The sequence below is a fragment of the Diorhabda sublineata genome, chromosome X (genome assembly GCF_026230105.1).
Source record: "Diorhabda sublineata isolate icDioSubl1.1 chromosome X, icDioSubl1.1, whole genome shotgun sequence".
In the NCBI taxonomy this organism is placed as follows: domain Eukaryota; kingdom Metazoa; phylum Arthropoda; class Insecta; order Coleoptera; family Chrysomelidae; genus Diorhabda; species Diorhabda sublineata.
Genome location: NC_079485.1, coordinates 37,544,237 through 37,564,428, shown reverse-complemented (window position 1 = coordinate 37,564,428; position 20,192 = coordinate 37,544,237). Strand labels below are relative to the sequence as shown.

The following is a 20,192-nucleotide window of genomic DNA, read 5'->3' as shown; positions in this document are numbered from 1 at the left end:
TTGATTCATCGAAATTTTATGCTAGCTTCATATGAATTTAGCATTTATTGCGATTTTTCGCAAACAACTTAAGCAACAAAATCGCGGTTTCAGCAACTAAATAGCATCAAAAAAGCTATAAATCTTGCATATTTTTTTTATTGATTTTTGCTAATTTGATACTGCTATCTTGATAGAACTTCAAAGATGAATAAGGAAGAGCCAGAATTTTTAATCTTTTAAAGAAGTTCCTGCAGTGAGCCCTGCTGCTTAGTCCGAGTAAATATCTATTAAATAGAAATGATGGCTAAATCTGTAAGCTTTTCTTGTTCCATATCTTATCTCAAGTAATTTTTAATTTACTGAAATTTGTTTCGCTTGTAGTCGCAGAAATAGGTGAGGTTGAAGAAATTCTTAATTTCAGATCAAAATTTGAACAACAGGAAATTAAATAATTTTTGAAAATATCCGTTGGCTGTTTATCACCAGAGAAAATATCTTTGAATGAAGTTATTTCATTAAATACTTGTATACTGTCTTTATCTTCTGCGGTAGTTTCTTCCTCTTGTACATGTAAGTTAATATCTAAGTCCGTGCATATAATCATAAGTTTATCATTAAAAATGTTACGAAACTCGTACAGAATACTGAATAGTTTTCTGTTAGTAATTGTCATGTACCCAGGAATCGTGACCAAGAATTGCAAAATAGAAAGAGGTCTTGACTGCTGGAAGGAATTTGAAACTGGTTCCTCACTACCATCGTAATCAAATAAACGGGCCCATTTTCACAAGCTTTGATATGGGAACTATAGGATTCATACCTAAATATTTATCAAGTATTGTTGATGATTCGTCAAATATTTTAAAAATGATTTGTTAAATCTTTTAAAATTATCGTCAAATTTTTGGAATTCGAAATATTTTTTGGAGATTGTATATACCTTGAATGCCTTCGGCTGTATTCAATTTAGGATTTTTAAGCATTTTAATCACGTCATCAATTCTTGATAATAAATTATACCAAACACAGGAATTTAACAATTTATATATTTTTAATTTGTGATTCAGCACCCATGTCTCTGCCGGGATCTTGAATTAAGGCGTTTGACGCAGTAATAATGTTTTTGGTCTGGTTTTAGACGTCTAATAGCATTGATTCGACGGTCCAACCGTGTTTCACTTAACGGTTACTACTGTTATTTAATCAGTCTTTGAAGGCAATTTTAACGGGACAATGTGTTTGGATCTGTTGGAAAGAAAATCTTAGTGACATTTGGTTTTAAGAGATTGGTGCATTACGACACTTGGGGTATGTTACTGTTCGAAATTACTTGAATGAAGTTTCCTAAGACGAGTGGATTGGAAGGAGGACACAATAGAGTGGCCGAACATATTTCCCGATTTGGACTGATTTTTTTGGGGTATATCTTAAAAACATTGTACACAAGACAAAACATAATAATAGGGATGAATTGAACCGTTAAATAATAATTCAGCGATTGTTTAATTACTTACAAGCTTTTTATAATAGACTTGACTACTGTCAGATAAACCTATAAAGTCAATTTGAACATTTAAGTCAATAATATTAATGAGTTATTTGTTCCTGTTAATTATTTTTGTGAGAAACACGTTTCCGTAAATTATTTTTATTAATAATTGCAGAATATTATGATTAGACGGTCCTAACAGTTGTATATGGGATTCAATATATTATAAAAAACTTAAAATATATACAAGGTATACTGTTACTTATATTTTAACGAGCTATTTTAGAATAACGGTCTACCCTGTGAACTTTTATCAACCTTATATTATTTTGTTTATATCCTCGGAAATCTGCACACCACTGTACTTAATACCATTCTAACAACATTCAGCTCTTATCACACAAATGTTGTTCTTCATAGACAAAGGTTATATCCTTGAGCACATAATTACTGTAAACTTAACTTAGAAGTAAATTTATTTCTAGTGGGTTCGGTAATGTTTGTATACAGTTAGTTTTACCCACATATTTAAAAATGCGTATTTTGAAATGTTAACTAGATGAAGGGTGTTTTTTAAGAAACGGTTCGAGTAAACGAAGGTTGCCTGAGTCATTTTTCATTTGTCCAGATAGTGTGCTTTTTAGTCTATACATTTAGTCCAGCGATGCTGTAACCTTTGTAACCCCAAGTAATAGTTGCCGTCATTCTCCCTGAAATAGGCGTTAAGTGTACGAAAACGTTCTCGTTTGATTAAAATATTTTTCTTGCAAGTGACACTGAAAATGAAAGTAAACAGGAAAAAGTTACTGGGCCCAGATCTGATGAATACGGTGGGTCGTCAACCAATTAGAAGTTCAATTCTTGAATTTTAGCAGTTGCCATTACCGAAGTGTGGCAGAATGCGTAGTCACTTTATTTTCTTCAAAGGCGGCCTCTTTTTTTGCAGGTTTTTCCCTTTTATTAATTTACTTTTTTGAATAGTCGCTGAACACAATCCCGTGATTATCCTAAAAAAAAGGTTGCCATCATTTTTCCTTCCGATGAAATTGTCTTTAGCTTTTCGGACCAGGTTCGCCTTTCGCAACCCAATGTTTTTTCGTTTCAGGAGTGAAGTGGTGGATCCCGGTTTCACCCACAGCTATGAATCGTCGCAAAAATCTGCTTTAAACTCGCTGAAAAAATAAACTATTCTTTTCACACCGAAGTAACTTTTTTATTGAAAAGTTACTTTGCTGTCCAACTAACTTCATATTACTACAATACCTTGGAAAATGAAATTGTGATGAGATTCTATTGTATTCCAATTTTTTTTGCTTTTAGCTAGGGTTCAAATTTATTTACTTTTACTCATTTTTTCATAATGTCCAGGAGCTTCAAGGGAAATCTAAATAACATTTATTAGAATTATACATATATAATATAATGTACTGGGCAATTGATTAAAACATGAGGGTTATACCTATGGAACGTTTCACTTAACGCCCACAACGATTGTAATGATCTTTGTATAATTCCACCTAAGGCCCGTGCTTGTTTCTAGCAATCGCTTGACGTCACTGTTCACGGCATCTTCACCAATATACGAGGATGTATTGATATCTGGTAGCCTAGACCAGTTCCATGCATAAACAAAATATTACCATAGTAACGAACAATAACTTATTAGAAGTGTCAGTGTAAAGTTTGACGTTAAAAAAGTAAACCAGAATTACGCAATACATTAAAAAAAAGATGTCCACCGAAATTGAGACAATCGAAAATTTCGAGTATGGAACCATCAGCAAGTACCTGTATTTAAAAGGGTTAAGAGGTAAGCAGATTTGCGAAGATATGCTTAATACCCTTGGTGATCAAGGTAAATTTTCCATTGAAGATGATGACCGATCGGGAAGGCCAGTTTCTGTGTCAGTCCCCGAAAATATCGATGCAGTTCATGACATGATTTTATCCTACCGCCGAATCGGATATCTGAAGCACTGAATATTTCATACGAACGCGTTCATCATATAGTTTACGTCAATTTGGACGTGAGAAAAATTGCTGCAAAATGGATCACCAAATGTTTGAATATTGACCAAAAGCGTGCAAGGGTAGAAGCATCGCGTTCGATCTGTGCTCTATTTGAAAACTGTAGACTTGTAGACTTCTTAAACCTAATTGTTACTATGGATGAGACTTGAGTACATTTCTACGATCCAGAAACAAAGCAACAATCGATCGAATGGCGACACTCTGGTTCTCCAAGACCTAAGAAGTTTCGGGTCCAAAAATCTGCTGGAAAAGTTCTTGCTTCAGTTTTTTGGGATTGCCATGGAGTAATCATGATTGATTTTTTGGATAAGGGTAAAACAATAACTGGAAATTACTATTCGACATTACTGACCACTCTATAGGAAAAAATTAAAGAGAAAAGACGCGGAAAGCTATCCAAAGGTGTTTTGTTTTTGCAGCACAACGCCCCTGCATACAAATCTCATGTTGCCATGCAAAAAATTCGTGATTTAGGGTTTGAATTACTAGAACACCCCCCTTATTCACCAGATTTGGCTCCGTCCGACTATTATCTCTTACCTCAACTGAAAAAAAGTTTAAAAGGTCGGAAATTCCCTTCCAACGAGGAGGTAATAAAAGCTGTGGAGGTCTGGTTTGCAGAGCAAGAAGAAACATTTTTTTTTGAAAGATCGCTGTACTAAATGTATTCAATTAAGAGGAGAATATGTTGAGTAATAAAATATTTTGTCATTGAAATTTTGTTTGGTTCTATAGTAGGCTAATATTTTTTCAATATATCCTCGTAGTAGTGGTGGTTCAAAGTTTCATCAGAATTTAACGCAATTCAACGATGGCAATGAAAGTACATCCAAGAACGCGAATTTCAGCGGTCGCGGACGAGGGTATTACAGACGTTAAGTGGAACGTACCTTTTTTTGATGGACTGGTCTGGAAATATATACTGGTTTTCAAAATGTTAAATTATCCTCAAATAAAGAATTATTGCCCATTTCAACAAATAATAAAAATATTCTATTGTTTGCAGCTGTTTAAGTTTTTTCTCTTCATTTGACAACTAATTATTTTATAATATATTTGAAACTAATTTTCATTTTCATCAGATGGATAGCTGATAGTTCCTGTAATGTTAGTAGAGATAATGCAAGTCAGTTGCAGTCAACAGATGATGATGATATTATTATTGAACATAAACACACAGGGGGAACATACAAATTACGAGATTCTAGGTATTTTAAGAGGATTTTATGCCTCTGAATGTTTATGCATGTGCTCTTGGATGCATTACTCAACATATTTGCATGTATTGTTGCTATGAGTAGTTTATCTCGTGGATTTAAAATGTTAGCGCTTCAATTTTATTTTAAACAAAGCAGAATTACTTTATACAACCAGTCTTCATGTGCTTCAGTGTAACCGTGTGTCAGCAAAACTCAGTAGTTTAGTTGCCTACTTTGAACGGAGTTAATAATTTTTTTAAGTAAATATAGTTGAACTCTGATTTCGCTGATAATTATATATTTCAAAAAAGCATATACTTGGCTTGAAACGCTTACAACTGATGCAATTTCTAATGTGATGGTTGCTAAACGAGAAGGCGATTAAAAACAATTAGGTTAACTGTAGGCCACAATGAATCAATTAACGTGCATTTCGACTCAATCGAAAAACACGTATCATTATAATATAACAACTTAATATAATAATCCTTGTATCTATTTAAACGGTCACCTTATAAATAATAACATTAATATTTGTAAAAACATATGAATATAGAGCTAGATCTACATACACACAAGTAGTTGCCGACAGTGAAATTGCTATCAATGTATTGACTGACCAACGCGTTTTCATTGGTCAGTAAACATAATATAGTGTAAGCGTTATTAAATGTCTTAAGTTGAAAATATGCCAGTGATTTGAAGATATGGGTTTATTAAGTTCCCACTGATTGGAGTCCCTCGCCCTTCTACGACACAAGGCTCCTCCACTAGAAACCCGAATTCGAAAGTATCTTTTCAGTATCAAAACACAAACTCACAAATATTTGGTAGATATATTAGAGGAATCTGCAGTGAAAAGTTGGGGTCGTAAGTTCAAAGATACGAGACAGTCGTGTAAAGACTAGATAGATATAGATGTAGCACGTACAATTGTTACCACACAAGAAAAAGTTATCAAAAGCCAGATCTCGTGTTGTAAAATCGACTGGTGTTTATAGTTATAGTGGGTCTCTTACGCCATATGGTACATAATATACTGCGGATTTAGACACGGAAAAAATTGCTTGCATGATGGGTACTACGAATATTAACAGATGCACACAACCTCGAAAATATATTTGTAGTGTAGACAGTAACATTTAGTGAGCCATAGATCAGAGTAGGGAGTGGTAATATCGAGATTCACTATCATCAATTCATTCAAGATGCAACCTTAAGCAGGGACGTATTTTGGGACGTTGAAGGCGTAATTTTAGTAGATTACATAAATTTCCGACCTCGAGATGTCAGTAGTTGGATAATATTTTTGTGGATGCGTGGAGATATTCTTACGAAAATTTCAGCTATTTTGCACGCTTAGTTTCTATATGAAAATCTTTTAAGTGAGTCACCGATAAAATTTTTCTCAAAATAGAAAAAATTAAATGTTTGTTTTTGAAAAGCAATATGCATACGTAAATGAATGAGAAGTTACATACTGTGTACGGAGACCATCATTTACGATCGTAAAATTTTAGGTAGCTGAATTCAAACGTGAGAATATCAGCTTGAGTAGCGTTCAGGGGCAGACAAAAACTGAGACAACCAGTGATATCATCTAAAAAGTTCACAAAATGGTGTTGATCGACCATCGGATTAACGTTGGAGAGATAGAAAAGACTATCGGCATATCAAACGAACGCATTTATCATATACTAACTGATGAATTATGCATATGAAAGCTATTTGCGCGTTGGGTACCGTATTTGGACCAAAAACACAATCAATTGAAGCCTTATTGCCGCAATTTAAGTGGAAGGTTTCTCATTTTTTGCGTCGATTCATAGCTGTAAATTAAACCTGGATCCACCACAGATCCTAGGGTTAAATTGGCTTCGATTGAGGGAAATAGTGTATTTCGAATGGGGCTTCTCACAAAAATCTGCATATTTCGAAGAATAAATTTTTTTTGTCATTTAGCCGCTGGTTTCAATACAACAGTATTGGAAACATTTTGTTTTATATTTAAGAGTAACGTATTAGATAACTATGTTATTTTCAAGATCGAACTCCATTAATAGACATAAGCTTCGCAAATTGAGATATCGTTCTCATGGCAGAAGCCCTATTCGATTTCAATTTATCGCTGGAATAAATAGCAGAGTTTTCTTCTTTGAATTCATTCGAGCTGCCTAATCCGATTTAGAAATATTCTCTATTCATGTTAATATATAGATTTGAATATTTTACAGGAGAAAATAAAAAGTCAATAATTGAAAAAGTTATGTTTGATAACCATCCCATGTATCAATACATAAAATGTGAAATAATAAACGACCGCGTGCATTGAAGCCTCTTCATTACAATCCTTTAATTTTTAATAAAAATGAGAAAATACTTCTATCACTAAAATATTGCAATCTATGATAAAGCAAAATGTTTAGCAAAATGTTTATTGAAAGTGGGACAGTTTGATTACAAAATTATCGACAATATACTGTTGAAAATTCTATTTACACCGTAATTTGTTAAAGAGAATTTTATTGCGCGAAAGCTGATGGTGTCTCATCAGGTAAATAGGCAATAAGTAATGAAAACAGTTCAGTAAGTAAGCAGCATTTTATTCCAGAAATCTTGTTTCCATTCTATTAGCGATTTTTCACCTTATCAAAAATGCGAAACAGTTGACAAATGGTGTACGTTCCACAGATTTTAAAGTTTCTTCAGTCATTAAATGATTGGAGACAACATTTCTTATTTCTTAGACCTTTCATATAAGTTCATGCTTCTAAATCGTCTTGTTTTTTTTTTGTAATATTTGAAAAACAAAAATTTGACGTTTCGGCTACTTTATCGGCTAGTCTTTATCAAAATATGATTTGACACACTTTGCGTAATTATATTAATAGATCACTCACATCATAAATATCAAAACAAAACTAAAATCGAAATAGAAATTTGATTGAACAGGGAAAATTAATTTATACAATTTTACCAGTCATCAATTAAATTATTTGTTGTATTAAAATTTACAGAATAGAGCTAAATATTTTACTTAAATTATTTAGGTCTTTTTTATCAATTATAATTTTTATGAATTCTTATGATTGTAAACTATTTCTCCACGAATTTTTGAATCTTTATAATTGATGAGCTTTTAATCTATTGACTGCCCTATGTAGACAGCCTCACAATCGGTACAATGCACTTGATATATAATATTACTTTTTTTAGTTTTAGTTTATTTAAATATTTAAATATTTGAATAATGTATTATGTCCTTTATATTATACTAATATCATATTTATTGAAATAATTCTATAACTGTTTGGGAAGTCCTTGTACATATTGTAAGGAGAAATGTTTTATGTTTTGATGTTTGATGATGTTTTGTTTTGTTTCTTATTTCATTATAGTATCCGTTTATCCTTTTCTTGAATATGTTATTTATCATTTTTTCCGGATAATGTTTTCAATTTGATATTTTGTACCACAGTAATGCAATCATCTACATAACGGTAAAAGAATGGAATCTTTATATTAAGTTGGCTTAGGATAGTTCCAAAAATCTTCCATTACTAATTATGTGGAACATTTGATATCGAATCTCCCATAGCACAACCATCAATTTGTTTGTATATTCAATTTTCATATTCGAAGTATGTTTTTTTATTAATGTATTTTTCTCAATTGTAATAGGAATATTTGTATATAAGAAATAATATCTAACGCAATAAATACATATTCGTTAGGAATTTTTATACTTTTCATTTTTCTTTTAAATCCCATGTGTTTTTTATATAGCATTTGTTTTGGTATAAATATTTTTTCAAAATATTTTTCAAATATTTATATAATGGGGTAAGAAGAGTTTGAATACTTGAAACAATCAGTCGAAGAGGTATGATAGGTTTTGGTAAACTATATATTTGTTTAGGAACATAAACATATATATATATATATATATATATATATATATATATATATATATATATATATATATATATATATCTAGTTTAAGAAATAAGAAATTAAATATGGGCAGCTAATTTTTTTTAGCAGATTTCTACATACTATTCTCTTTTATTTGAACAAAAAATTATAACGTGACTAGGCGTGAGTAATTTTGTATCTCTTCAAAAAGTTTACTATTTATTGTTTTTTCTTTGACTGGAATTTTTTAATAAAAATAATTTATATATAAAAATTGAACTTCGTACCCAGATTCCTTCCTCCTTTAACTAGATTATATCCAAAACACAAATAAATAGTTCAAAATTTTCTTTAGATTTACACACTTAGGTACTGCATGAAAAAGTCTGATGCGTACTGCGTACATTCAAGTAACTAAAGAAGGAGAAAAGTCGACGTTTTAGGCATATTTTATTGCATCCCTTTTGCTTGATTATTGCTATTTTTACGGCAATCCTGAACACTTGGCAATTTGATCTTTTGGCCTGGTTTTCAGTGCATCATACCCACTGTGAGATAGTGGGAAATTAAAATTTTGTTCCATTTCGTGGACGTTACGCGAAGTAAAATGATTACTGTTCAATCAGTAACTCAAACAAATCATGAAACACGTGAATTGATTTTAATTCTGATGTATTTGTTACCAATCAAATGAAGTTTTTCTGTAGCCCTTCAACTACAACCCTACCCATTTTTTTAAATGCAAAGGTATTTCGTGTGTAGAGTCATAGAAAAGCTCATGAAAATAGGAATCTCATACCCTTTTTTACATATTTTACTTATATGATTATTGGGGAATAAGAAAACATTTTAAAACAAAAACCAATACTTTTTTAGTACTATCCTTTCTCTTCTACTAAAAAAGTTCCAGGCGATGGTAAATAAGATCGGTAGGCTATCTACAATTATGAATGAGCTTACCATTTATACAGGCCTGGGCTGTCAGTAGATCAAGTTTTACTGATTTAAATATCTTTGTTAAAACTGATAACACAATCTAGCATCAACATTCGTTGGAATTGGTTGTCAGAAAAATCTTAAACATAGCAATTGTTACGCGTGTACTTTCAGATGGAAACAAGTTGTCAATGATTTCATTCAAAGTCATTCTGCGTCTAGATTATTGGGAGATATTTGAAAACAGAAAAATACCACCCATAGCAAGTATATCTTGTCCATGAACTTCTTGAAATATGACAGGCACAATTATCGTTTTTGAAGTCAGAAGAACCGACATTGGATATATGAAGCGTGTTCAGAAAGTAAATATATGGACATGAATCACCAAAAATAAAATATTAGGTCCATATTCTTTTGAGGAAAACCTTGTGAAGTGAACGCCACTTAGCCCTTTAGTTTCAACAAGATGGCGCTCCCCAAATTTTGGTATTGTGGGGAAATATATTGATGGAATTGGCAGACATATATTTAAGATCTAAAAACTAGAATTAAAATGAAATCAAATTAAATACCAGATGAGGGTATTCAGAATTCCATAGACATATTTTATCATCGCCCGGGAGCGAGATATTCTCAACATAAACTACGTTAATTGACTGATCTAAAGCACTGAAAAGAGATTTTTAAACATTTTTGTTTTTTAAACAATTTTTTCTCATTTTTCATTAGACTCATAAGTAAAAGAAGAAAAAAAAGTAAGGTGAATGTCTATTGTCACGATCTTTTCAATCACGTAACATACGAAATACATTCGCATTTCAAAAAAGTTCGGTAGGGTTGAAGCTAAGGGATTGTAGAAAAAAATCGGTAAATACGTTTAGTAAAAATCTTTTTATCCTTTTTGGTACAAAATCCGTGAATACAGTCTATAAAATTCACAAAATTGAAAATATTAATCCTATATAGTTAGGATGGAAATTTTTTATGTTGCTCGCAATACAGTTAGTTGTATTTTGTTGTGATAATGAAGTAAACGCTTTTGTACTAAAATGAATGTTTATTCTAGGATCATTGAAATTGCTGGAGGACGAGAAATATATTCCCAGAGTCGAAGTAAAGCATTAAGAAAATCCAGAAATTCTCTAGCGGGTGAAGATGGGGAAAAAAAGGTCCAGAAATCGCCTTTGAGGCAGGGCGTATGGGAATTACGTGCACGGAACGAAACGAAAAAGTCACAAAATTCCCGAGATTATACCGAGACAGTATTTTCGTCCGAAGTATGTTCAGTGGCTCACGAGAAAAATGCCGAGGGTGCTACAGATAAATCTAGTCCAATAAAAATGACGTTGCCCGGAGAAGTAGTAGTTTTCGACGACATTGGTGAAAACTGGCATGTTGATGAAAATAAAAGGATACAGAAGGAACATTTACATACTGCCACAAATGTTTTCAATACCGGTGATACTGATAGCGAAAAAGTTACCAAAGTAATAGGAAATTTACCTATCGCTGTTTATGAAGGTTCCCCTAGACGATATGGACAAAGAAATACCGAATCAAATTATTCACACCCGCAGCTTCCTAGTGCACAAAGTTTGTTGGCTTCGCCTAGTGTTTATCCTCCTCGACCTGGCTTTCCACAAAGGGTCGTCAGTACTCCTAGTCCAGTAGAAAATGATTCCAATGTAAATAATGAAAACCATTCCTCAATTGTAAGTAATATTTAATATCCATAATAATAAAGGTGAGCTAATTTCAACACGACCGATGACAAAACACTAATTTTATAAATTTGTACCAAGATCCTTAGGTTAGCATGTTACTGAATCTTTGAACTTTAAATGAACAGATAAATTAACAATTTCGCGCACTTGTCAAGAACTGATGACAATGCATCAGTATCATTAATTCGTACCATTATTCTTACCAGAGTGGGGTACTAACTATTAATTGTTAAATTTCTTACTAGTTATATTCCGAAATATAGAGGTAGTTTAAATGTGTCGTTATCGTACACAAAGCTTTTAGATATTAATTTTCTTGTCAGTCATTTTATGCTTGTCAAGAATTATTTTTTACTATCCAATTTAATTAATTGATTGATTCAGTATAAAAGCATGTTTTTCAGCTTTTTAAGTTTAAATTATAATTGTTCTATTTGGAAAGGTTTATTTTTAACAAATATGTACAAAGTAAGGACTGACAATAATTCTTCTATTGGAATATTGTCAACAAAATATAAATCTATATTGAGATTTAATTAAATAATTATATTAAATCATTCGGTAATAAGCTGGACATTGACAGTGATGCAAAATGTAAATTAAAACACCTGCTGGTGTAGTTGTTTTAACACGGTGTTCAGGTTAAAATATCATATTGTTCCTAAATAGTTCGCACAGCTGACTTTAACGCAACGAAATTTTTTAGATAAAATATGTTTCTCCGAATTCAACAACAACATCTACTTTTGATTACTTATATGAGTTTTCGGAAACTAGAAAAGTACTAGAAGAATTTTTTAAATGTCCTCCAACTGATGAAGAAAATCGACTGGAGGTAGAATTTCAAGATTTAGAATACGAATTAAGGAGACAGGCTAGTGATTCTGGTAATTCATATGTTGGACAAAGATTAGCTAAAACCTTACCAGAAGAAAATGAATTTTGTGTTCGGATAGATAGTCCAAGAAAGTGTATGAACACTAATCTAACTAATCTTGGGCAGGTGAGTACAGTAGAACTAAAATTAATTTATTAAATACTTAATAGGAACAGGTTGAACTTCGCACAAAATCTTTTTTTTTTTTTTTTAATTTAAAATCGTCGCTTTTGGGAACAATGCAAAATAGTTTTTTATGGTTTTTAGTGGTTGTATTATGTACAATATAATGGTTGATTCATTTTGTTAACAGAATGAACACTTATTATCTGTTTATTTTATACATTTAAAATTGAATCATACATTTTATTCAGGTAATATTATGTTTTCTTCTAAATGTTTTGTTTGTGTTGTGTGTTCCTTTTTATTCACATATGCCTTATTCTCTATTTATTTACTGCTAATTGGACTTACACTAAATTTTCGTGGAAATAATTGCAGTAAATGCGATGATTTGTGAGTATCTACCGTGAACACATTTTCTTATATTCTTCATCTTATATTTTTCATTATAGAACTTTTCCAGCTCTTTTTCTCTGTCATAGTTCAACATCTTGTTTGGTTTTATATACAATTTACCTGTATATTTTTCAAATTTCAACTTCATTTGCAATAATTTTGAACAATCATATGTTTTATATATTTCATAAGGGTTGGCACTTCATGAATTTGTATATGTTCAAATAACACTGAAACTGTATTTTGATACAAATATTCCTTTTATAATCACCAAAGTAAATTGTATTTCAGGATCATGACATAACGGAGCATGAGAACAATTTTTTAGATCTATCTATTGGTACCGGATCTAGTGGTGATTTAGGAGAAACTGAGGTAGGTTTACAAGTAGGACATAGTAGGAATTTTACTCTTTCTCCGGAAACTACAGACTGTGACTCTAATTGTGGAGATTTAGATAGTGAAGCGTCTTTAATGTTAATGGAAACTGACATGGGACCTTCTGGTGGCCTCTTAGGTAAGTCTTTAATTTTTATATTTCATTATACATTATATTATACTATATATATATATATATATATATATATATATATATATATATATATATATATATATATATATATACTATAAATAAAGATTGGTTTTTTAAAAAATATATAAAGTACAAGTAATATATTAAGAACGAATTCTCAACAAAAGCTAAGACAAGACTAATATACAATGAATTCTAAAGAATATATAAGATTACAAAAGTATGAAGATAGCACTTTATTTCTCAGAAGAGTCTCTTATTACTGCCGCTGTCATGATAAGGTGGTCTCGTAACTTCCATATTGTTTTTACAATAATTTGATAGTCATAGGATGATATAAACTTGATTAGACTTCAATAATGACATTAAAAAATGGTGGCACATGCTTGAGATTTTTTTATTTTGTATAGTGGCCCATGCATATCAAAGAAACTATTAGAAGCAGTTTAATAAAGCATTTCTAGTATACCGCACTATTATCTAAAAGCTTGAAGAACGTATATTTTAAAACAAAATAAATTTTATCATCCTACATCAATCAAGCTGTAAAAAATTTATTGATAGAATGTTTGGAAAATGCTAGAAGTAATAAAAAAATTATGGAGTTTAGTTGAAAGACAAGCAATCTTATTGCATTGTAAAGCTTAGCTGTACCATTTCTAAAATCAAAAATCACCCTATAAAACATTATTCAAAATTGATGATTTGAAAATATATACTTATTACCTCTTTTTTAGGATCAAATACAGACTTAGTTATTCCTAGTGATTCGTTACGCTTATACTCTAGTATGCCTGTATTAGAAGATGGTTTATCATCCGGACATGCTAGTGATACAGATAATAATAACCCAACTGTAATGCTCATGAAGCGACAAATAACTGAAATAGAAAGGGAAATTAATCAAGGAATTTGTAAATCAAATTCAACTAAAATTAATGAAAATGGTTTGTCTCCAAAAAACGAAATACGTAATGTATCTTCTATTGATATTAATGGTTGTGTTAGTAGCTTTGAAGAACCTATGACGATATCTCAAACAGATTCACTTGGTAAGTATACAAGGTACCTGAACGAAAATTGAATAGTATACAATGTTTCAGTATGTATTATTGACTCTGTATTTTAATAGTTATATTAGAAGTAATGTATATTGTAGAAAAAACACCTCCTCCTCCTGCTCCTGCGCCTCATCGCCCAATGCAAGGAGAAAAAACAAACGACGTTGAAGCAGCTCTAAAAGATATTAGGTTAACTTTACAAAGGACAAAAACGCTACCATTACAGCGTCATCCTGAAGAAGGTGACGAAGAAAATGCAACTAGCCCTATTTGGGTGCCCAGGTATTATTAATAATTACGGAAAATTGTTTTATTTTATATTCATAACAGTCATTTCAGGCAAAGGGGTCTTTCAAATGCAAGTGGAGATTCAGAGAGGAAGTTTAATAGTGGAGGGGAAGAAGGTATTAGTAAAATAACACTAGCAATTTTTATTATTTCCAAAAGATCTTAGTAGAAAGATTTTTCTCTCCTAATATCTGTCTTTGGCTTAATAGGTGGTTATATTTGTCCATTATATTCTGAACTGTATGAACATTTTAATTGAACTATTAATATTTGTAAAGAGTTAACTAGTTCCCTTTCAAGTTGCAATATCTGAAACTGTTTGGGATATTCATACTGTACACCCTCTTTAATAATACTATATCAACACAATTACACTGTCTGATCCTCTTTGAGTCGAATATGAACCAGCAACCTATGGAAGGCTCAACAGACCAGACAGTGTGATTGTGAGTGTTACTTCAGTGGTAGTAAATAGTGTGTTCAGTAAGTTTACATGTATGAAATATTTTCTTTGCAATTCTAGTCCTATATTTACGTTTACCATTATGGTATTTATTCTTCAAACGGCTAGTTTTGCTTTTTTTAAGTCGCCAAGAATTGAAGAGGGAATTACGACATGGTTTCAAAGACTTCTACTAGATATCTACTTGTTCAATTCAGTATTAATTTTTTATTTCATTTTAATGCTTCTATTCATGTTCTTCAGTTGTGTTCTCATTCTCGCTTTAATACTATTCTGGTCCCTTCGTAAATATTTTTTTCATTAGAAAGACGTCAATAGAAATGATCTAGCAGATCGCTTCAGTTGAGTAGTGTAGATCAAGATTTGATATTTCCTCATAAAAATTGATAACCATATATATGTTTCTTGTAGAGGAAAATGACACCGATTTAGAAACAGACCGACTTCTTGGGCAACAAAGGACTGACGATCAGGGTTTTTACGATGATAAGGTATTTTGAAATAAAGTATTATTTGGTATCGCTATTGAGCATTAAATGAATAAAATTAACAAAAATAAGACATGACACTTTTTATATGATGAAAAAAAAATATTGTTGCCGAATATGAGCATTATTAAATACATATTAAATTAGTCATAACGTAGTGCTCTCACCTAGAATGATTTTTTTGAAACATTATTAATTTAATACTTCTTGGGTTTGTGGAGTGGTTTGGACCTTTCAAACACTCTGCAACTATACCTAGAAGATACTTGACAAGACTCCGCATCTCATTGTTTTGCTTCCAAAATATCTAGACTTTTCACAATGGAGGTCTGGGGTTTTTATGTCCCTCTTCCCAAAGTGTTAGCACTATTCCTTCGAATAGTAGATGCTCTGCTATTTCTATGACTTGCTCGCAGAATCTGCAGTTGTCGTCTTAAGGTTATATTTGATGGGGCAGTAATCTGTCAGGAGACCAACCACAAGATTAATGTAGTTTCTGGAAATTTTTAGCTGATAGTCTTTTGGTTTGTCTTAAGGCTAAAGTGTTTTTACATTAAGAATCTATCTGGTTGTTTAGCCATCTGTTCAGTTTATTCTTGATGTGGCATCTCTTTAAGCCAAATTAAGACTCTGGTCCAAAATATGGATTTGTTGCCCCTTTTTTGGCAAGGTTATCTGCTTTCTCATTGCCTGGTATACGTTGGTGGCCTGGTAGCCGCATTAGGTTTACTGTGTTTCTGTTAGTACTTTTAGAGTATGTTTGCAGTCCTACGCTAGCTTGGACGTGTACTCAATAGCCTTCGAGGCAGCTGGGTTATCTAAGAGCAGGTGAATGTACTTTCTACAGAGCTTTCTATCCAAAGACTTCCGGCTACGAATGTTTATAGCTAGCAAATTTACCTGAAAAATATTGAGTGATTTTTTCAGTGGTACGGAGAGTTTGCATTTTAGTCCAAAAATGCCCAATCTAGCTCCTGGCGCTAGCTTCTGGCTATCTTTATTCTAGAGAAATGCAGTTTAAACTTACAGAAAAGTTTTAATGGCCCCTGATTGGCTTTCAGTGATTACCACTTCAATTGAGATGTCTGTGTCCACCATGTTATGCATTTGGTCCATTGGTTTGTCACTCTTTCTAGCGTTATCAATTATAGAATCTTAGATGACCTGCCAGATTCACAGGATTTAATTTTTCTGTCTGTATTTTTCCATGGACGCCGCTTTATCTCTTTTCTCACTATAAGGTGAAAATCTTTACACTCCAGAAATTGAAAGAGGTTTGAACATTATTGGGAATAGAATGTAATACATGTCTTTGAACGGTATAAAATGTGTCGTGGTCTAACTGATAAATAAAATATAGTTTGAACCGATTTTCTTTAAAAAATAGTTAAATGTAGAAATATATTAAAAATTAGCATGTTCCTTAACTTTCTTATTTATATTATCAGGGTTGGAGAAAACCTAAAAGTCGGACTATAATGCCTCCGATAAGCCTAGCAAATCCTAAAATTTTAAATAGTGTGGATGATGGTACCCTTCCTTTAGTCCCTTCTGAAACACAAATTTCTGATCCTCCCTCCCCGACAGCTGCCTCAGAAAAAAGCCAATCGCCTCAAAGTCAAAAAGGATCGGTGTCTTCAAATAAAATTAAAAAGGTGTGAGATTGCGCATGAATAGAATAATATTTAGAATAGCTGAGGCTTTAAAATTCACTCTAACACTCTCCTCCATTACATCTATCTAATAATAAAAACTCTTCGTAGACTAACTTGTAGTTAAAATGTTGCATGCAGAATGCCAAATCAAATTTTTTAACATTATAACTAGTTTGGGTATGACGCTTAGATTTAGATTGTTTAATAAAACTAATATATTTATGAAAAAACACTTCACTTGAATGTGCGGTAAAAATAAGTCCTAGTAAAGCTGGTTGGTATTGGTGTAAAAAGAAGATGAAAACGAAGTTGAGAAAAAATTGAAAATTATTGTAAATTATTGGTGTTCAAATTCCTAGAACATTTTTGGGTATCATGAAAATTATATCAAATGTTGATCATTTTCTTTAGAAACTTACACTTACTTTTATATCTTAGAATATTAGTGAGTTTGATCAAATTACTACAATACTCTTGTATAACGAAAATTATATCTCTCTGTACAAGTTTTCGAAGGGTCTCTTTTGAAAACCATCTTTATCTATATCATTTTCTCCATTGAACGGTAATTCGCTGTTATATTTTTTGTTTCCATCACCACGGCATTAATTAGGATTTAGGTTTTAATTTTATTTTTTTTTTAATTTAAGCAAAATGTTTGTTAAGAATATATTCTTGGGTATAAAATTATTCCAATTTACAACAATGCTGTTAAAAATTAGAAGTGGATTATAAATTTGTTTTTCCATTGAGAGTTAACCTTGAGGTTAGAGGGCGACGATCTTACTTCCAAGCCAGCGGGTCTCAAACTTTTTTGGCGACGGAATCTTTTTGGAAAGTGAAATACTTCACGGAACACTAAAATAAAACAAATAAGTTTCAATGTACATTCTTTATCAATAATCATAATATGAATAGGTACAATGTAAAAAAGTTAAAAAATCTAATTATTGTATGAAACTCCGAACTTAGGTAGATAGAGTAAGTAGAAGTTGATTGAGTGCTTCAAAAAATTTTCCATGCTTGTAGATTTCTGTTGACATTCATTTTATGTCTATTATCAATGATCTGAACTGACTGGTTTAAACCTATACCACGTAATAATTGAAATGAAATAATGAAGAACTTAATCTGACCTCTGGCATTTTAGACATAACATTATTTACTAAACAGATTATTATTGTACTTACAATTGAGCAAACAGGAAAATGAAAAGCTAGACAAATTAATATTGTACATAATACAATTGTCTTAGAGTAAACGTTGTTTATCAAAAAGTGGTACATTCTGTTAATTTTTTGATATGGCTTCTAAATCGCTTGTTAAACTTAAGATATTGAATGTATATCGTCAAATAGTATATAATGTATTTAAATTTATATTATTGGAGGCGCAACCTGATATAAGATTCCAGTAGCAAAAATGTAGGAAAGGGTTGCACATGAACTTGGTATTAGATCTAAAAATATTGAAAAGGGAAGGAAAAAGAAGTTCATCATTCCACACCAAACCCAATAAAAGTAAAAAGTCAGAGAAACAAATAGATTCGAAAGCTTAGGATTTAGCGCCATTCTATAAATCTGGTGGAACAGTTAGAAGAAATCTTTTATCCCAACTTTTAGTTTTTGAGTTTTAAAAATATATTTTGTATTAAAAATTTTATTCTCAAAGTGTACATACGATTCTACTATGTAATGCGGTCTCCTTTGTTTTTTTGCGCATCTCACAATCACAGTGGAATTAGATAAGGTGTACTCACTATAGAAATTACACAAGATATATACACGAAAAGCTTTAAAGGAATAAACTTTATAAAACAGGTTATTGAGTGTTGAGTAGAACTTCACTTCTTAAAATAACAGATATATTAGAGTCAAGCCTATGCTTTTTAAGTGGATCCTACTTAACATCTTAGACTTAGATAATATCATATCAATTTTTTTTAAACTTTTCCAGTTGACGTATCTTACGATTTCTACTACCACTACACTAACACACTGTTTGATGTGCGTTTTGATAACCAAGTTATTGTCAGAGACCTAAATAAATATACTAAATTTGTCTGCTAATGAACCTTCTCCCTCGAGTAATAATTCCAGCTGAAAAAAACTATTATTTGCATGATTATGCTTGCCAGTATCCTCAGCAGCACTATTCATACTCAAAATGAACTAGGTACTCCTTATATAGGCCATTAACAGACTTCCTAGCGTGCCCAATACACTTCCACATCACAATCATTACAGCTAATTTCGTAAATACAACTCTTTTCCAAATTCAGTATTTTAAACCAATTTTGTTAAGTACATCTATACCCTCCATCAGATTCTTTTCCTTATTATGTTTTAATGTTGAGGAAAATCAAGCAAACTATGTGCCAAGAATTATAAACTAGTTATTTATATTGGATACAATTTAAAGAATCAACAATTACTAAGGCACCTGAAAATGATACGTTGTTCCTTGCTCAAGTTTTTAGTTACCTGTAGGTCTCTGAAAACGATAACTTTGTTTTCATCAGAGTGTGAGTATTGGTGAATAGTGTGTTCAATACTAGAATTGATAATAGTTAAAAACTGTTAAGTAATAGTTATTTACCACACTATATAAATTGTTCCTTTTTTACTAATTTGTAAATATCCAAACTAGTTTCTAAGAAACTTAAACTAAAAGCAATTATAGAACTAACCCTTAAAATTAGAGGCTTTAAACTTGTACATAGGCATTTTTTCAATCCAAATTTAATATTTTTTCTTAGTTCCCTATTTATTTTCAGGAAAAAGATAACAAAAAGAAAGGCAGGAATAAAGAAGGTAAGTCTTGTTTTTTTTTAGTTTTGTAGTTCTCTTAAAAAATTAACTTTATTTAATTTGCGAAACGTTTTGGAATTTTATGGTAAGTTTAAAGGAATGTGAAACAGAATGATTTTATCAAATTTCATGTTCACACCATTAAATGGTTGTACCAAATCTGCACAGTACCACAACACAGTTTAGAAACTCAACTAATTACTTCTTTATACACATTTTT

The 20,192-nt window shown here is 31.4% G+C and overlaps 1 protein-coding gene across 14 annotated transcripts in view; it reads left to right on the top strand.

The window, feature by feature from the left end:
• Positions 1-20,192, top strand: part of LOC130450837 (amyloid-beta A4 precursor protein-binding family A member 2) — a 63,402-nt gene that overhangs the window by 11,993 nt on the left and 31,217 nt on the right. For 4 of the 14 annotated variants that reach the window (XM_056789502.1, XM_056789491.1, XM_056789494.1 and 1 more), the window contains 10 exons: positions 4,585-4,710; positions 10,622-11,267; positions 11,986-12,282; positions 12,967-13,192; positions 13,945-14,259; positions 14,367-14,550; positions 14,599-14,672; positions 15,431-15,510; positions 16,956-17,162; positions 19,939-19,975. In XM_056789502.1, the coding sequence (XP_056645480.1) occupies positions 10,896-11,267; positions 11,986-12,282; positions 12,967-13,192; positions 13,945-14,259; positions 14,367-14,550; positions 14,599-14,672; positions 15,431-15,510; positions 16,956-17,162; positions 19,939-19,975 (1,792 nt within the window). In that variant the 5' untranslated portion in view covers positions 4,585-4,710; positions 10,622-10,895. The remainder of the gene's footprint in view (positions 1-4,584; positions 4,711-10,621; positions 11,268-11,985; positions 12,283-12,966; positions 13,193-13,944; positions 14,260-14,366; positions 14,551-14,598; positions 14,673-15,430; positions 15,511-16,955; positions 17,163-19,938; positions 19,976-20,192) is intronic. The other 10 variants (XM_056789504.1, XM_056789497.1, XM_056789503.1 and 7 more) reach the window with 5 other exon arrangements.